The 15607-nt window shown below is 38.8% G+C and overlaps 1 protein-coding gene across 4 annotated transcripts; it reads left to right on the forward strand.

Annotated features, from left to right (window-relative positions):
• Positions 1–2874: 2874 nt before the first annotated feature.
• Positions 2875–15144, forward strand: washc2c (WASH complex subunit 2C). 4 transcript variants are annotated; one of them, XM_053332864.1, is made up of 31 exons: positions 2875–2996; positions 4035–4178; positions 4365–4529; positions 4651–4719; positions 4869–5042; positions 5230–5323; positions 5408–5469; positions 5574–5630; positions 5715–5813; positions 5988–6072; positions 6284–6343; positions 6469–6596; positions 6707–6794; positions 6933–6986; positions 7137–7316; positions 7406–7560; positions 7778–7888; positions 8367–8453; positions 8607–8708; positions 8806–8913; positions 9008–9177; positions 9325–9451; positions 9952–10383; positions 10468–10596; positions 10714–10815; positions 11940–12014; positions 12244–12303; positions 12789–13016; positions 13122–13844; positions 13948–14119; positions 14230–15144. In XM_053332864.1, the coding sequence occupies exons 2-31, from the start codon at positions 4035–4037 to the stop codon at positions 14373–14375; spliced, it is 4386 nt and encodes a 1461-aa protein (XP_053188839.1). In that variant the 5' UTR covers positions 2875–2996; the 3' UTR covers positions 14376–15144. The 4 variants fall into 4 exon arrangements, with proteins under 4 accessions (XP_053188839.1, XP_053188840.1, XP_053188842.1 ...); XM_053332865.1 differs by having other exon boundaries at positions 6472–6596; XM_053332867.1 differs by lacking the exon at positions 12244–12303.
• The last annotated feature ends 463 nt before the right edge of the window (positions 15145–15607 follow it).

Raw genomic sequence — 15607 nt, forward strand, 5'->3', positions numbered from 1 at the left:
GTCATAGGGTTTGTCTGTATTTATTTATTTTACCATTTTTGATTCATGCCAGTTCATTATGCATCTTCCTGGTGGTTTGAGCATGTTTTGTGTTTGTTTGTTGTTGATTTTTTTTACTGAATATGTTCTTAACTTTTGTATTTAAACGAGCATGGTGCAGTGCAGGGGAAGACTAATACAACATGTTCTCCTTAACTGTTAAAAATATATTCAGAACTCTTTCACACAATAATATGTTACAAACTTAATCTGCATTTAAATAGATATCACTGAAAATGTTAATGTTAGGAACAAACAGCCGCCATGCCCAAAATAACAAATAGACAAATGTTCAACAAACTTATTTGGACTCGAACAGACTACTTTAGTTTCAGATTTAGTTAGGCTTTGGATGAAAATATTTTCAAATACAATGATGCATAGCTCTGCGTAATGATCTCTCCTTTCATCCAGCTGTTCTGCACTGTCCTTTCATTATTAGGATTATTCTTCTAAGTGTACTGTGAGAGATGGTTTTACATGGTTCTTTTAAGTCTTGGAGCAAAACTCGCCTTCTGAGTTGTGCATTAAGATAGTCCTTGGTTTGAGATAATACGGGTTGAAATATGCTTTTGCACATTTTCTTGCATTCATCTGAGTATTTTGTCAAAAGAAACAACTGCCTCTAAATAAATAGTAGAGTTGTATAGGTGAATAGTGAAATATAATTCTGACAGGCCATAAATCATTTGTATGAAATCATTATTGAGTAATTGTACTCCTTATAACCACCTTATGGTTTAAGTTGATATAAAAATTCTCCAGGTCAGTGTTCAGACACAAGAACATGAATCCAAGGAAATGTAAAATATTATTTTTGGACTTGGGTTTGTATCAAGTGCATGTCAGTTACTTATAAGTTACCTGTCATTTTGACCTACGGCATGTGTATGTGGTTCTCCAGCTGCAGAGCTGCAGAGAGGATAGCGCTCCAGAGGGTCATCACCACAGCCCAGAAGATTATTGACTGCCCCTTCCCCTCCCTGAAAGATCTGTACAGTTCCCGCTGTTTCAGGAAAGCTCACCATATCCTCAGGGACCCATCTCACCCAGGACACTCACTCTTTGAGCTGGTGGCTTCAGGCATTAAGAGTACAAACAAATAGATTACACAACAGCTTTTACACTAAAGCCATAAATGCACTTAACTGCATTAAATAATGGTAATTATTTATTTACTTTTGTTTCTGCACTTTAAAGATGGCATCTCAATTTTGTTGTGCTTTGTACAATGACAATAAAGACTTTCTATTCTATATTCTATTCTATTCTACTAACAAGCCTTAAAAATGACATTTGAGTTTTGAGTTAAATGACTAAAGTTTAAGGATCTGGTTGACTTCAAAACTATTCAAATTCAACAACAGACTGTATTCAGGGGCTGTTCCAATTGAGGGAAGGTAAATACAACCTGAGAGGAATATCTATGTTCAAAAAACAATTAATGAGGACAAATGTCAAATATCATTGCATCACAACAAAATGAGTTAATCTGTGGAACAACTGTACTGAAGAAATGAAAACATGCAGAACATTACACAATTTTAAACAGATATTTAAAATAACACTTTTGACCAATATAAACAGGATGAACAAAGAGGTGGACTGGGATAATGTGACTTGTGCTTTTGTTTGTTTGTCTGCTTGTTTGTTTTGTTATTATTGTTATTCACTCGTATTGGTTTGAATGATTGGATGGTTTTGTGTTGTTGTTTAGCTTGGAAGTGACTGAGTCTAAAAATTAAAAAAAAATAAATAAAATAAAATAAAATAAAAGGGTAAAAAAGGGGTAGGACTAGAAAAGCTCATTGCTTCATCCTACACCCATTCGAACAGATATGTATTGTTTATTGTTTGTTGTATGTCTGAAAGAGGAAAGTAAGAAATGGGAAGAAGAGGAGAAAGGGAAAAGAAGAGGGAAAAGGAGGAAGGAAGGAAAAGAATGGAATGAAAATATATGTTTATGTATGTGTATGTATGTATGTATGTATATGTGTGTGTGTATATATGTGAATGTGTTTATATGTATATATATATGTATATATGTATGTGTAGGCTATATATGTTGTTTTTTCTCCTATAATTTCTATTTTGCCGCAAACCACTGCCTATTTGTTTGGTTTCGCTATTTTAACATGTTCGAAATAAAGTAAAATTTAAAAAAAATTAAATTCTTATTCATTTAAGACTTTATTGTGTCAGAGGGATAGGCCTATTTGGACACAATCCTAAAACCTCCTCTAGAGATTGCACTCACAATATTCAGAAGTCTTAAATCTAACAGGCCTACTGTACATACTCTGAGCACTCTTGTGTGATACAACCCACATCAGTGTAATAAAGTAGGCTAACTAATTAAGGGCAAAAGTGTGATGATAAAAATGAGCTTATGATGAAAATGTGGTTGATAGAATGAGAACCTACGGCATTACTAAACAAACAAAACTCGTACATTTTGAAGAAGTCAGAGATGTAACAAGAGAAGAAGAAGGAGTGAATGGGTCATGAAAACCCATAATGTTGGGACGTCCAATATGAACGTCCAATGTTGCTGAATAGTCTACGTTAGTAACACATTTGGTTTTAAATGAATCAAATATATAAAAATGGATGTTAAATTGCCTATATGAGTATGTGGGATAGTTACAGGTAATCACTGATCAAATCTGAGATGAACTCGACTGTTTTCACGGCAGCGGCAGTTTATAGTGAGCGTAATAGAGGAAAAGAGTCGTTTCGCCTCTTTGCATTAATTGTTGGTTTGTTCCACTCCGCCCCACTTTCCCCGGGGTTGCTAGGCAACGGTAGTCAGGTGACTGTCTGCAGACAGAACATGGCTGACCTGTCAGAAGACCAATGAGGGAAAGGCCAAAATTTAGCATAATTGATCTTATTTTTTTACGTCGTTTCTGACCACAGTTGTCCGTCGCGGACTGCAATTGACGGAGGTGTTCAAGGTAAGCACGAGGGCGCTTAAATTTGGGTGGCTGTATGTGACTTGCGTCGCTTGGCACTACTGTAGCTGACGTTGATGTTGGCTAGCTAACTTGAGCTAGCTGCTAGCCAAACAGTCCCCGATTTCTCCTCCAGCAGCAAGTCTGATTGAATGTGAAAGCTAGTAAGAGGAAATTTAGGCAACTTTGTGTGGACTCAACAAGTTGTCTTCCGCAAATGCGTAACGTTATTGCCATAGTCCAAACTAGCTTGTTGTAACGCGAGTATAGCAGTAACTCTACACTAGTTAAAATAAAGATACACCAGTTAACATGGATTTGATTATGTGGTAATTGTTTTAATCACTCTGGAAAGCTAGATAATTAGTTTTTAGCAGTAATAATGTGTTCATCTGTGCATCATTTTAGTCAGAGGCAATCAAATTCACAAACATCACACCGACATCACATGAGCTCCTCAAACAAGCGTTTGGATAAATGATCAGTGATCACATCGCTTGGGTTTGTTTTTACAGGGGAGTGTTTTAAACCTTTGACCAGAGGGCAGCAGTTCATTCAGCCTGTTCAGTTGGTGGAAGTCATCAAGTATGATTTATTTGGCCCTGATTCTGTGTAGGTTTACCACAGTCCTGCTGCCACTCATCTTATGTTTCCAGTTTCTACTTGTATTAGATTTGGATGCAAGTTGTTGTTTTTTTAAAGTTTTTGGAGGAGATAAATGTAGAGCATCAAGCAGATATTGCAACTATATCCTAGTAATATCTCTTTAAATACAGGCACAACATCTAGAGAGTTGCTGCATTACCTTTTAATGAAAAAGCATGTCCTAACTTTTGATTGTCACTGTATGCATGAAGCAGCTCCAGGATTTGTCATCATCAAATACAACTTAAAACAGATATGTGGGCTATATTGTTACAAAAGCATAATAATTATTATTTTTTAGGTTGAAATATTTTCCCCTCTTGATTAATGTCAGGTGATCAGAAGCCTGTCTGAATTAATAAATTGCATAAATGACAACAAGCTATCCGATTGCAGATGAGTGGGTTGCCGGATGGAATGGCAAATGGCCCAAGCAGGAGTGAACACTTGGAGAAAGATGCTCAGATTTGGGAGAGACCATGGAGTCTTGAAGAGATGCGGCAGAGCAGTGCCAGTTGGTCTTTGGCAGCTGACTCAGGGGTAAGTCAGAAACAAAAACAGTAACTCATCATCACCTTTACTCAAATAGTTAGACAAATGTTGCAGAAATGATTTAGAAGTCAGAGGTGAAGACAGTGATTGTGAAACACGTTCTGCTTTGTAATGAACATGACCTTGCTACTGTAGCTGTGTTCCTGACTGTGTTTTTTTTTGCTTACTTCACAGCTCTTTCTGTTCCTCCAAGACTTTTCTCAGAAGATGCTGTCAAAGACACATGAGATTGAAAAGCAGCTGGACAGTCTAATTCGTGACACCAAAGCCACAGACAGCTGCTTGCACACTGTCTTTAATGACTTCCTCATGCTTTCCAATACACAGTTTATAGAAAATGTAATGAATATCAATTCAACTTTCATGTGGCTTTACTTGTTTCCTATAACTGTTGCATTTCAGTCTACTTGTTTGTGTACTTTGGAGGTAAAAATATTGTTTACTTTGTGTCCTGTCACAGAGAGTGTATGATGAAGAGGTAGAAGACACTGTTCCTAAGGCTGACGCCTTGGAGAAGCAGCCTGAGCAGGTGACTGTTGCTCCCAACATACAGGATAATGCTTTTTGTTATTATTAAATCAAGGATCGTGTGGCCACAGTACTTGACAAACATCTCTTTCTCTTGTTGTATTGCCTATGTGACATACAACCTATGTGTCATCAATGTTTTCCCTCAAGGAGAAGACTCGTGAGCAGAAAGAGGCAGAGTTGATCCCTAAGATGCAGGAAGCAGTGAATTATGGTTTGAGAGTACTGGAGTCGGCCTTTGAGCAACTGGACATCAAAGCAGGAAACTCTGACTCAGAGGACGAGGAGGTCACAGACAGAGTGGAGGCAATCCTGGAGCCTAAGGTGTGCTCTTAATCTTAAGACACTCACTGAGATATGCTTATGTGTATTTATTTATATATTATCAACATTTTTATCTATTTTAATGTACTTGCTTAATAAAGCAATTGTTTTAGAAATGCATGTCTATGACATGCAGCATCTGTCATCAGAAATAGTGTGCGTTAACCATTCTGTCTTTGGCTTTTAGGATCTTTATGTGGACAGGCCTCTTCCGTATCTGATTGGTTCCCAGGCCTTCATGGAACAAGATGATGTTGGACTTGGTGACCTCTCTAGTGATGGTAATATACTCATGGTAGTCTCTTAAGGCACCATACATGCCTCATTAGTGCTCTTATTTTACAGCTTTTTAATTCTTCTTGCAGAAATGTCAGTCGACAGTGACCGAGACAGTGTCATCGAGAGTGAAGACGACCAAGACGCAGTTGTAAGACTTTTTTTTTTCTTAAAGTGTATTTTTCCTGCTTTTTAATTGTGCGTGTTGCACACGAAAAATTGAAACCTCATTCTATTAAATTATTCACATAACAGCATTCAGATGACGACTTCAACCAGGAGGATGATGAAGGGCACAACAATATCAAGAAGGTTAGCTGACTGCCAGACATATCAAAGATTACATTTAAACTGAATAACTTTATAATTTTGGATCCTCCTCCCCTCCTCTCCTAGAAATCATCAATGTTGAGTTATGACGAAGATGAAGAAGAGGAAGATGAGGATTCTGACATATTCGGAGATTCAGACAAGGACGATGATGATGACACACAGGTACGCTTGTAGAAAAGGAATAGATAAGTAGTTTCGAGATAACTTTTGTCAGTGGCTTATATGTGATTTGAGTCTTACATCATTCAGATCTGGTTCTCGGCTACCTCGGGGAAAACTGATGTAATGTGTGTGTATGACGTATGTCCTCTCTGGTTGTTTTCATGTCACATTCAGAACACAGGGCCATCGTCCTTTGCTGATGAGCTTGCAGCCCGAATCAAAGGTGAACCTGTTAACAAACCAGAGGGAGATCGAGCATGTAAGTCACTTTCATCACCAGCCAGCTATCATCATCACTTTGAATTTTCGTACAATCTTTTGTGCCTGCCACTCTTCATATTTAATTTTAATAAAAGTCAGCATCAAAGTCTATACTTGACTTTTACATTGAAAGCATTTCAGCGATGAGTGCCATCACCGCATGTGCATGCTTATGCATATTTTCTTTCTACTGTGTCATGTCTTGAAAGCATTGGCATCTAAGAAGAAAAGTAAAGGCAGAAAAGAATCAAAGCCTGCAAAGCCAGAGGGTATGACATTCATTCATCATCACTACAATGGTTTTGTTTTTGTTTGCATTTTGCATTTGTGATTTTTTCCATAGCACAGCCATTATTTCCACAATGTTGCTTGATTCTGTTTATGTTTATTGTAGCAGCAGCTGAAGATGACAGCGATGACATGTTTAAGCCACCACCTATGGATGATGACGAGTTCTCCCCGTTTGGAAGAAAAAGTGGCCTCTTCAGTGGAGGGAAAGGCCTGTTTGACGACGACGAGGAGGTATATTAAACTAAATGATTTTCCTTCTGAATCCAGTCCAGTGTCACATGAGAGAAACTGTGGACTGTAGCCAGAATTTGATTTGTGCTGTATGATGTTTTGCCTTTCAGGGGGATCTTTTCTCTGAGGCACCAAAACCCCCTGTGTCTGAAGAGAAGTCTGTGAATGAAAGCGTGAAAAGCACAGCTCAAACTGCAGGTAAGACTCTCTTTGGAGACAAATAGGATAGGTACAGGTAGGTACATATTAAAATAATTTGGATTTGTTTTCTAATTTGCCTCTAGTAGTATTTTAATGTATGGGGTTGTTGTTTTTTTCTTTTCTTTTCCTTCAAAGAACCTGGCAAGCCTGGAAAGAAAATTCCACCGGGTGCCGTTTCAATATTCCCAGGTAGTAGCAGTTTACTTGTTGTTGTTGTTATTGTTATTATTAGTATTAGTATTAGTATTATTATTATTATTATTATTATTATGCCACTTTGTATCACTTCTTTTTGTGCTACATCATCCTCAATCAAACCAAGTCACTGTCTTCCAACAGATAACAGCCTGTTCAGTTCAGGGAATGAGTCCGACTCAGTGGAGAGCAAAGAAAACGGAGCTCCGGCTACCAAAACCCCTGCCTCCTCCAAACAGGTCGCAATAGGAGGTGGGCTGTTTGATGATGAGGAAGATGAGGATGACTTCTTCAGTGGTAAAAGCCTGAAGAAATCAGATTCTGGTAAGGGTATGGGAATGGGTGTTTCTGTGCTTCAGTTCAAGTTCAGATGGGGATGATCACCTTTAAACCATGTTGGGGTTTTTTTGCAGCTGGACAGGAGAAACCCAAACCCAAGAATGCTATTGACCTTTTCGATGATGACGATGATGATGGTGACATATTCAGTGAAAAGTACAGTGCACCAACTCCAGCTCAGAGCAAGAAGGAGGTGGTGGAAGAGCAGGTCAAACCACCTGAGAAAAAGGTAAAGATCAACATACAAGTTTCTGACTGTGTTTAAACATAGATGGCTTCACAAACACTTCCCCTCAAAAAAAGTTTGAATAAGCTCTTCTGATTTGGTTGTGTGAATCAAATTATGTTGTTATGGCTGCATTGTGCTTTGTAGTTGTCTGAGAGTTCCTATGCTAATGATCATTCATTCATTCATTCATTCATTCATTCATTCATTCGTTGCTTAGATGCCAGCTGGGGCCATCTCCATGTTTGGTCCTGGGACTAAAAGCTTACTCACTGAGGGCCTGAAAAAACGTCAACCATCAACCAGCGAGGAATCAGAGAAATCTGAGGAGGTCTGAATAGATCATTGTCTAACAATATACTCCAACCACTGACCAAATTAAATTTGGTTTGTTTTCGCAAGCAAAATGGCATATTTTCAACAAAACAGGGCTGTATTGAGCTTCAGTCACCACAATGTTTGCTGCCTAAATTGTCAAAAGATATTCACATTTCGCAGCATCCTATTAATTTTTTGTTTTGAGGTCATGCTTGTTCTTACCATGACTCCCAACAGCATTTATCTGGCATGGATGCCATTTAATTAACAGAACTGGAGTCCTTCATTAAATGAATGTATGCTCAGAGTGCCATATTTCAGTGTAGCTTGTGAAAAAGTCTAACTTCACTGCTTTCATTCACTCTGTTCAGTTCTCTTTCCTTCGCTTTACCAGTATTTTCTTTCAGGACAAAAATATCACTCATTCAAAAAGGAAGTTACAGTTTTAAAATATATTTATATTAATTTATTATCTTTTTTGTGCATTTTAGAATGGACCTGCTGTAGATGTGGGGAAAGTCAAACAGGCTCCAAAGCCACAGACCAGAGGCCTCTTCTCAGATGATGAAGACACACAAGTAAGGATCTCGAGGTTCACTGGAAATAAAGTAAACAATAATAATACAGTCCAAGTCAAACGTTGGACGCACTGTCTCATTCAAGTGAATGGGAAGTTTTGACTGGTCCTGTAGATATTTCTATTACACTATATATGTATTTACCTTCTACAGGTATTCCCAACTATCCCTAAGAGCCAGTCTAAGCCTGAACCCACAAGCCAAGGCAAAATGGGCGGGGCTTCTTCAATATTATTTGATGATGAGGAAGAAGAGGTGAAAAAAAATCTTTTCACATGCATGGCAAAAAAGATTCAGCTTAAGCCTACTTTACTGTGAGTACATTTCAATAATCTTGTCCATCGTCTTGCAGGACCTGTTTGCATCTGCAGCTAAATCAAAACCAAAACCTAATCAAGCTCAAGTCTCCACCCCGAAGCCCAGTAAGACTGTGTCCAGCTCCCTCTTCAGCGATGATGAGGTATGTGAAAAGAAAAACAAATATTTTACTTGTGCTTGTCAGTACTAATGAAAGTACAATATGATGCATTATTTTTGTGACTGTGTGAAAACAGGACCAGTGGTTAAGTTCCAAAAGTAGTACAGCAAAGCAGGAGACCAAGACAGGGGGGATGAAGCCCAGTGCCAGCGCCCCCTCCAGTCTCCCAAGTGCCAAAACATCTCAAAAAAGCAGCCTTTTTGATGATGACGGTGATGACCTGTTTGCTCCAACAAAAGAGTCAAGGTATTAAAAGTGTTTGGCATTTGTTCCTATTAATACATTAGGAATTATTTTACTCATACTTAAATTGTTAAACATACTTTTTAGGTTTAAAACACTTTAAAAGTGCCAAGGATTCTTATCTAACACTACCATTCTGTCTTCACACAGTAATAAGAAGCCTCAGAGAGTTGCTCTTCTGTTTGAAGATGAAGGTGATGATGATGATGAAGATAGAGGATCCCTCTTTGCCATCAAACCTGCTGTCAGCACAAACACTGCAGCCCCAGCTGCTAAAGTGAGTGTGCTAACTTATTTTTTAAGTTAAAAATAGATATTGCTCCTGGGTAAAAAGCTTTTGCCAAGAAAAACAATCTTGTTTTAAACTTCTTTTCAGTGGCCTTATTGAAAGGCTTAAGGGATAAGAAAGTGCTCTCAGCTTTGGAGCGTCCTTTTAGCCTACTAAAGACGCATGCCACATGGTCACAATGTAGTTAAATTCCAGCAGCAGATATTTGTTGCATGTCATTCCCTGTGTCTATCTCCCGTCACTTCCGGTCACCTCTCAGATATTGTTATCTAATACTGTAAAATGCCCAAAAAATATACTTACAAAAAAAGGACAATGTTCTCAGCCCTTAGAGAGCCGCTCTCAAGTAGAGAGAAAGCAAACTGTAAAATCAAGTTGGCCCTATGAGTTTGTGACATAACTGATATTTTGTTATGAGATTCTGTTATAATTAATTTATTGCACTATTTGCTCACTGGGATTAAATTCAAATGCCCTTTTTTCTTCAGACACCTGCTGTGGATTCTCAACCCTCCTTGCTCTCAGAGAAATCAGAAGCGGTTGCAGATACTAAGAGAGCAGCAGAGGATAAGCTTTCAGAGGTGGAGAAACCAGCAGTAAAGACCCCCGAGACACTCCCGTCATCGCCAGAGAACAGTGAGAGTAAAAAGAAGCCTGCCGGAGCTGTCAGTCTTTTTGGAGGCATTGACATTCTTGCCAGCAAGCAGACCAAGAGCCCATTGGATGAAGATGACAGCGACGACGATGGCTTCCTCTCTAAAGACAGCCCACCACCAAATGTTAATAAGGAGGAGAAGAAGAAGGAAGAGAAAGTCAAAACAAACACAGTGAGTCTGTTTGATGACGAGGAGGAAGACGAGTCAGATTGGAATGATCCAATATTCACGCCCAGTAAACCCACGGCCAAAAACACACTAAAGGTTTGTATGATTTTATTTTCAATTTGACAACATTTCTCCTGCAGTCAAAATATTAAAATATGCGTTTCTGTGTTGTGTTTACAGCCCACAGAGGAGCGGCCACAGGCAAAGAGCACAGGTGTGTTCCAGGATGAGGAGTTGTTGTTCAGTCAGACACAGCAGAAGGACAATGACCCAGACGTTGACCTCTTTGCCACCTCAGGGAAAGCTACAGTCAGTATAAAAGATGCTTTTATCTGTTTGTATATTTATCTCTTATAAACAATGTACTTTGTCCAATGCAGATGTCTCTCACTAGATGATAATGATACATGACCGTTTACTTTCTAGAGCTCCAAGCTCAGCTCAGCGAAACCAGCAGCACCTAGTCTGTTTGCAGATGACGATGAGGATGACCTCTTCAGCTCCACCAAACCCAAAACGCTTCCTCCGGTAATAATTATTGTGTTAATGATCAGAATAAAAACCTGGTTCACCCTAAACTTCCTTAAATTAAACGGTAACAAAACCGAGGTTCTCCTCATTGGCACCAAATCCACTCTATCCAAAACCAACAGCTTTTCTCTCACCATTGATAATTTGTCCGTTTCACCCTCCCCCCAGGTTAAGAGTGTGGGTGTCATCCTTGATAGCACACTGTCCTTTCAATCTCACATCAATAACATTACCCAGTTTGCCTACTTCCACCTACGAAACATCAATCGCCTTTGCCCCTCCCTTACCCCCCACACTGCCGCCATCCTTGTCCACAGCCTCATCACTTCCCATCTGGATTACTGCAACTCTCTCCTCTTCTGCCTCCCTCACAAATCCCTCCATAGACTTCAACTGGTCCAGAACTCAGCTGCCCGTATAATACTTGAACCCTCTCCATCCACCACATCACACCTGTCCTCCCAACAGCTCCACTGGCTCCCGGTTCACTTCCGTACTCAATTCAAAGTCCTTCTGTTAACATTCAAGGCCACCCACAACCTCGCCCCCCATATCTGTCCGATCTTCTCCATATTCCTACTCCCTCCCGCTCCCTCAGATCCTCTTCCTCCATACACCTGTCTGTCCCATCGATTCATTTCCCCACTTCAAATCACAACTCAAAACACATCTGTTTAAAACCTCCCATACCATTTCATGTCAATTGCTCTGTCACTTTTATATTGTCTTTATTTTTATATTTTATTTGTATTGTTGCTTCTTTTTAATGTGTTTTTTAATTTCACAAATTCTGTACGGTGTCCTTGAGTGCCAAGAAAGGTGCCTTTTTAAATAAAAATGAAAAAGAATCAAATTTATTATAGAATTAGGCTGTAATGTAATCTGTTGCCATCGGATATATTAGGGATTTCACGGGGCGGGCGTATAGGGCTTCCGGGTTACAGGCTGGGGGTTGTCATGTATACCCTGCCAGTTGTAAAGTTTTTAGTACAACAGATTATTTTTTCCTAAGCATTGTATATTTAGTTGTGTGTAAATAAGAATTTAAAATTAGTCTTGCATTTTTCTAACAGTGGGAGATGTTTGATCTTGTTTTATTCTCTGTTGATTTACATTCACAGAAAGTAGCAGAGAAGCCTAGTATACCTAATGACAAGGCACCACTAGCAAGTCCAGAGTCTGTATCAGAGATTCAGGTGAGTCTGCTGTAAACTATACTGCAGCTGCAGTAATACCATGAAGTGCTTTTTTCTTTGAGACATGAAAACACATACCTATGTGGCCTTGTGGTTATAATTCAGGAATAAGTTTTGTTAGTTTGAGCTGCCTTTATACTGCAAATCATTTACAGTCCGTAGTACAGTAAAGTATATAGATGGTTTTTATTGAATTAAATATTAAACCTGCTGTAATCTGACCACACAGAAACCTGCACCAAGCCCTGTAAAACCTAAAGATCCCTCATCAAGGATTGGGAAACTTCAAGTAATTTTTTTTTTGCTTTTATTTAATCAAAAGCCTTCATTCCTGATATTTCATTCTTTTTACTACTGGAAAGACTTTCCTATTCTAACTTACATGTTTTCTCTTTCAAAATTTCTTCTGTCTGGACATTTTACATTCCAGGTTAAAAGCTTGGCTACGATACAGTAGCATGACTATCAAAATGAGGAACTGTCTGTTTTGATTTCGGAAGAATTCTCTGACTCTTTATTTCAGTTTCACAAGACATGCATCTTGTTCTTGCTTCATTCCCATCCACAGAGCTGGTTTCTCATTTTCCTCTAAATGATCTGCTGCTTGAAATGCTGAGAAACTTCATGAATAGTTTATTCTACAGCTGTAAATGTGTAGCTGAAGCATGGAAACAAATGTAATATGTTATAAATAGTCTCTGGTCTTAGCATCCGTGATATCTTTCCACTTCGATAAGTGTCTCTTATGGTGCATCTCTTCTTTCTCATATTCAGGCCAATCTGATGATCAACCCTGCTGCATTGCTCCCTGGCGCTGCCCCCAGTATGCCAGGGGCTATAAGTGTACTGCCTGGTATGGCTCCCAGTTCTTCTTCTGGGGTGTCCAGCTCCAGCCTGAGCCCAAGCCCTGCCACAACTCCTGTAGGAGCCCAGACAGACAGTGAAGCTGGAGTGAGCTTCGACACCCCGGTCCAGGTCTTAACATTGCAGAGTGCACACAAGGTGGGGTTTAATTTCTGGAGTATTATGTCAGTTATCCTTTTATGTGCTTTTTTATAGGTTGGATTTCTGGAACATTATTGTGAGTGAACGTTTTCTATCTTTCAGGGTCGTGCTAAAGGTTCTGCACAACGAAGACCCCAGTCCAGAGCGGCAAGGCAGCAATCAGCCCAAAGATCTGTGGAGAATAAAGAAGTAACTCCGGGTGTTGATGTCCCTGTGTCCAAGCCCAGTGTTTCTGGTTTAGTCTTACCTCCATCAGACATGTCTAGCCAGAAACAGGCCAGTCCGACACCACCGAACTCAAGTGCAACCACCGCCTCGCCCACCTCATCTGCCTCGTCGGCCTCGTCACCTTCTCAACCGTCACTTACTGAAATCTCTACCAGACCATCTGTACTGACACTGCCGGTATCCACAAACGCTGGAAAGAAAGACTCAAATAAGGACAGCAGCAGTACCAAAGTGCTGCCATCTTCTGATGAGGATGACCTTTTTGGCTCTGACTCTCTGTTTGGGGCTGCCTCAGTCACAAATACACCCTCCACCAAGAAAACTACGAAGACTTCACAACATCAAGATGGTAGCGGGGCGACATTAAAGAAAGACAAAGATAAAAGCACACTCCCATCCATTTTTGATGACAACAGCGTTGACCTTTTCCAAAAGGTCAAGCCAAAGTCAACCACAAAGAAAGCCAAGGCCTCGTCCTTTTTGGAAGACGATGATGATGAGGACATCTTTGGCGTGAGCAACACTTCGACCCCCACATCCACAAGTAGTCAAGAAATCAAGAGTAGCAGTAATTTTTCAAAGCAGGACATCTTCAAGGTAACTGAATTTTACATCAATGGTAATACTGTCATGTTTTAACTGTGCCATTATAATAACTTTCTATAACTAATTTCTTCCCTTATTGGCTGACTCTCCCCAGGATGAAGTAGCCACTGTGCCTAAAGTTCAGAAGAAGAACAAAGAAAAGCCCATTGATGCCAGCTTGTTTGATGACAACATAGACATTTTTGCTGATCTGACAGACACTTTTAAACCAAAACAGAAGTCCAAGGCAAAGGGAGAGACCAAGTCAATATTCGACGATGACATGGGTAAGTAACAATAAAACGGCAGCTCTTTTAATAACATCTGTCCTGTGGTCAATCCTGTTGTAAGATTGTCATATTTAATTAAATACTGTGTCACCTCTCTTCTTTTAAAGATGACATCTTCTCACCAAGCACAGTAAAACCAGTGACTAAGCCTCCCTCAAAATCAAAGAAAACAACACCATCCCAGGAGACCAGTGCAACAACAGATTCAGGCGACATATTTGATGATCCACTTAATGCTCTTGGTGGGAACTGAACTGTTTTTTAGTAGCCAGATTTGTACAATTCTTTTGTCATTTGGATTGCTGAAAGACTGGAGATCGGATACACTGTTGATAGAGTATTTATTCATATAAATTCATATAAATACTGTGGCTTATTTTTTTCCATATAAAGATTCCAGTCATCATTCAAAAGCATTTCCGAAAATCATCTCGGCATCAGATTATATTATGTAACACTTAAATACTGTTAATCGTTATTATACATGATAGCACTTTATAAGCATACCATATGCTTAGCCTCAAAGCCTGCAGAAATTAGCAGTAAATTGTTTTGTTTGTTTTGACTATGTTTATCATTTGGCTTTGCCATATTGAGATTTCATGTCTTTGGGTTTGTGCCATATCATGGTTATGAGAAATCAATGTGTTTACTTACTGTCTTAGGCATTTTGACAATGTTTTTATTAATAAGAAATTCATCCATTTCTTAACTTTGGCTGTGATGAAAATGAAATTCATTTTTAATAACTAAAAGGAAACATATTTTATGCTATCTGAAATGTGTGTTTATTTCCAGCTCATTTGTTTTCATGTGTTTTTGTGTCTGACAGAATTTTAGAACTGTTAACAACATTTAAATTTGAGTTTTTGATGATTATGGGTTAGTGTTTTTTTCCAAAATCAGTATTAAACTAAAAAAGGAGGAACTGAAGCTGCTCCCTTATTAGAATCTGAAGAGAATGCAGAACTTGCCTGTCTGCTTTATGTCGCCTTTTTATAAGTGACGATGATGTTGGTAAAAGCGCCATGAACCTTTGGTTATGGGATGTAAATCCTGTCGTACTTTCAACATGTGATATGTACAACGGAGTACTGCATAAGACTGCAACTAACAATTATTTTCATTATCAATTAATCTGGTCCATAAAATATCACAAACAAATTGTGAAAAGTTTTTATCACTGTTTGTCAAACCTTGAGATGATGTCCTCAAATGTCTTATTAATAACCTTAATCTTAACCCACAACCCAAATATATTCAGTTTTCTATCTAAAAAGACTAAAGAAATCAAATAATATTCAAAAAGCTGGAATCAGGTTTTTTTCTTAAAGAAAAAACTTAAAACAATTAATAGATTATCAAAATAGTTGGCTAATTGATAAATCAGCTGTAGATATGCAAATAAGATATTTGTGGGTCATTTTTCACTTAATGTGAACGTGTTAGAAACTATGCAACTCTGAGATATGTTTCCTTAGTTAA

This window comes from Scomber japonicus, chromosome 14 (assembly GCF_027409825.1).
Source record: "Scomber japonicus isolate fScoJap1 chromosome 14, fScoJap1.pri, whole genome shotgun sequence".
Classification (NCBI taxonomy): Eukaryota; Metazoa; Chordata; class Actinopteri; order Scombriformes; family Scombridae; genus Scomber; species Scomber japonicus.

Excerpts from the sequence above, each read along its gene's own strand:
- washc2c (XM_053332864.1), top strand. The coding sequence starts at position 4,035 with ATGAGTGGGTTGCCGGATGGAATGGCAAATGGCCCAAGCAGGAGTGAA. Across the intron at positions 8,454-8,606 it reads CAGATGATGAAGACACACAA|GTATTCCCAACTATCCCTAA; the intron begins GTAAGGATCTCG and ends TACCTTCTACAG. Across the intron at positions 8,914-9,007 it reads CCCTCTTCAGCGATGATGAG|GACCAGTGGTTAAGTTCCAA; the intron begins GTATGTGAAAAG and ends GTGTGAAAACAG.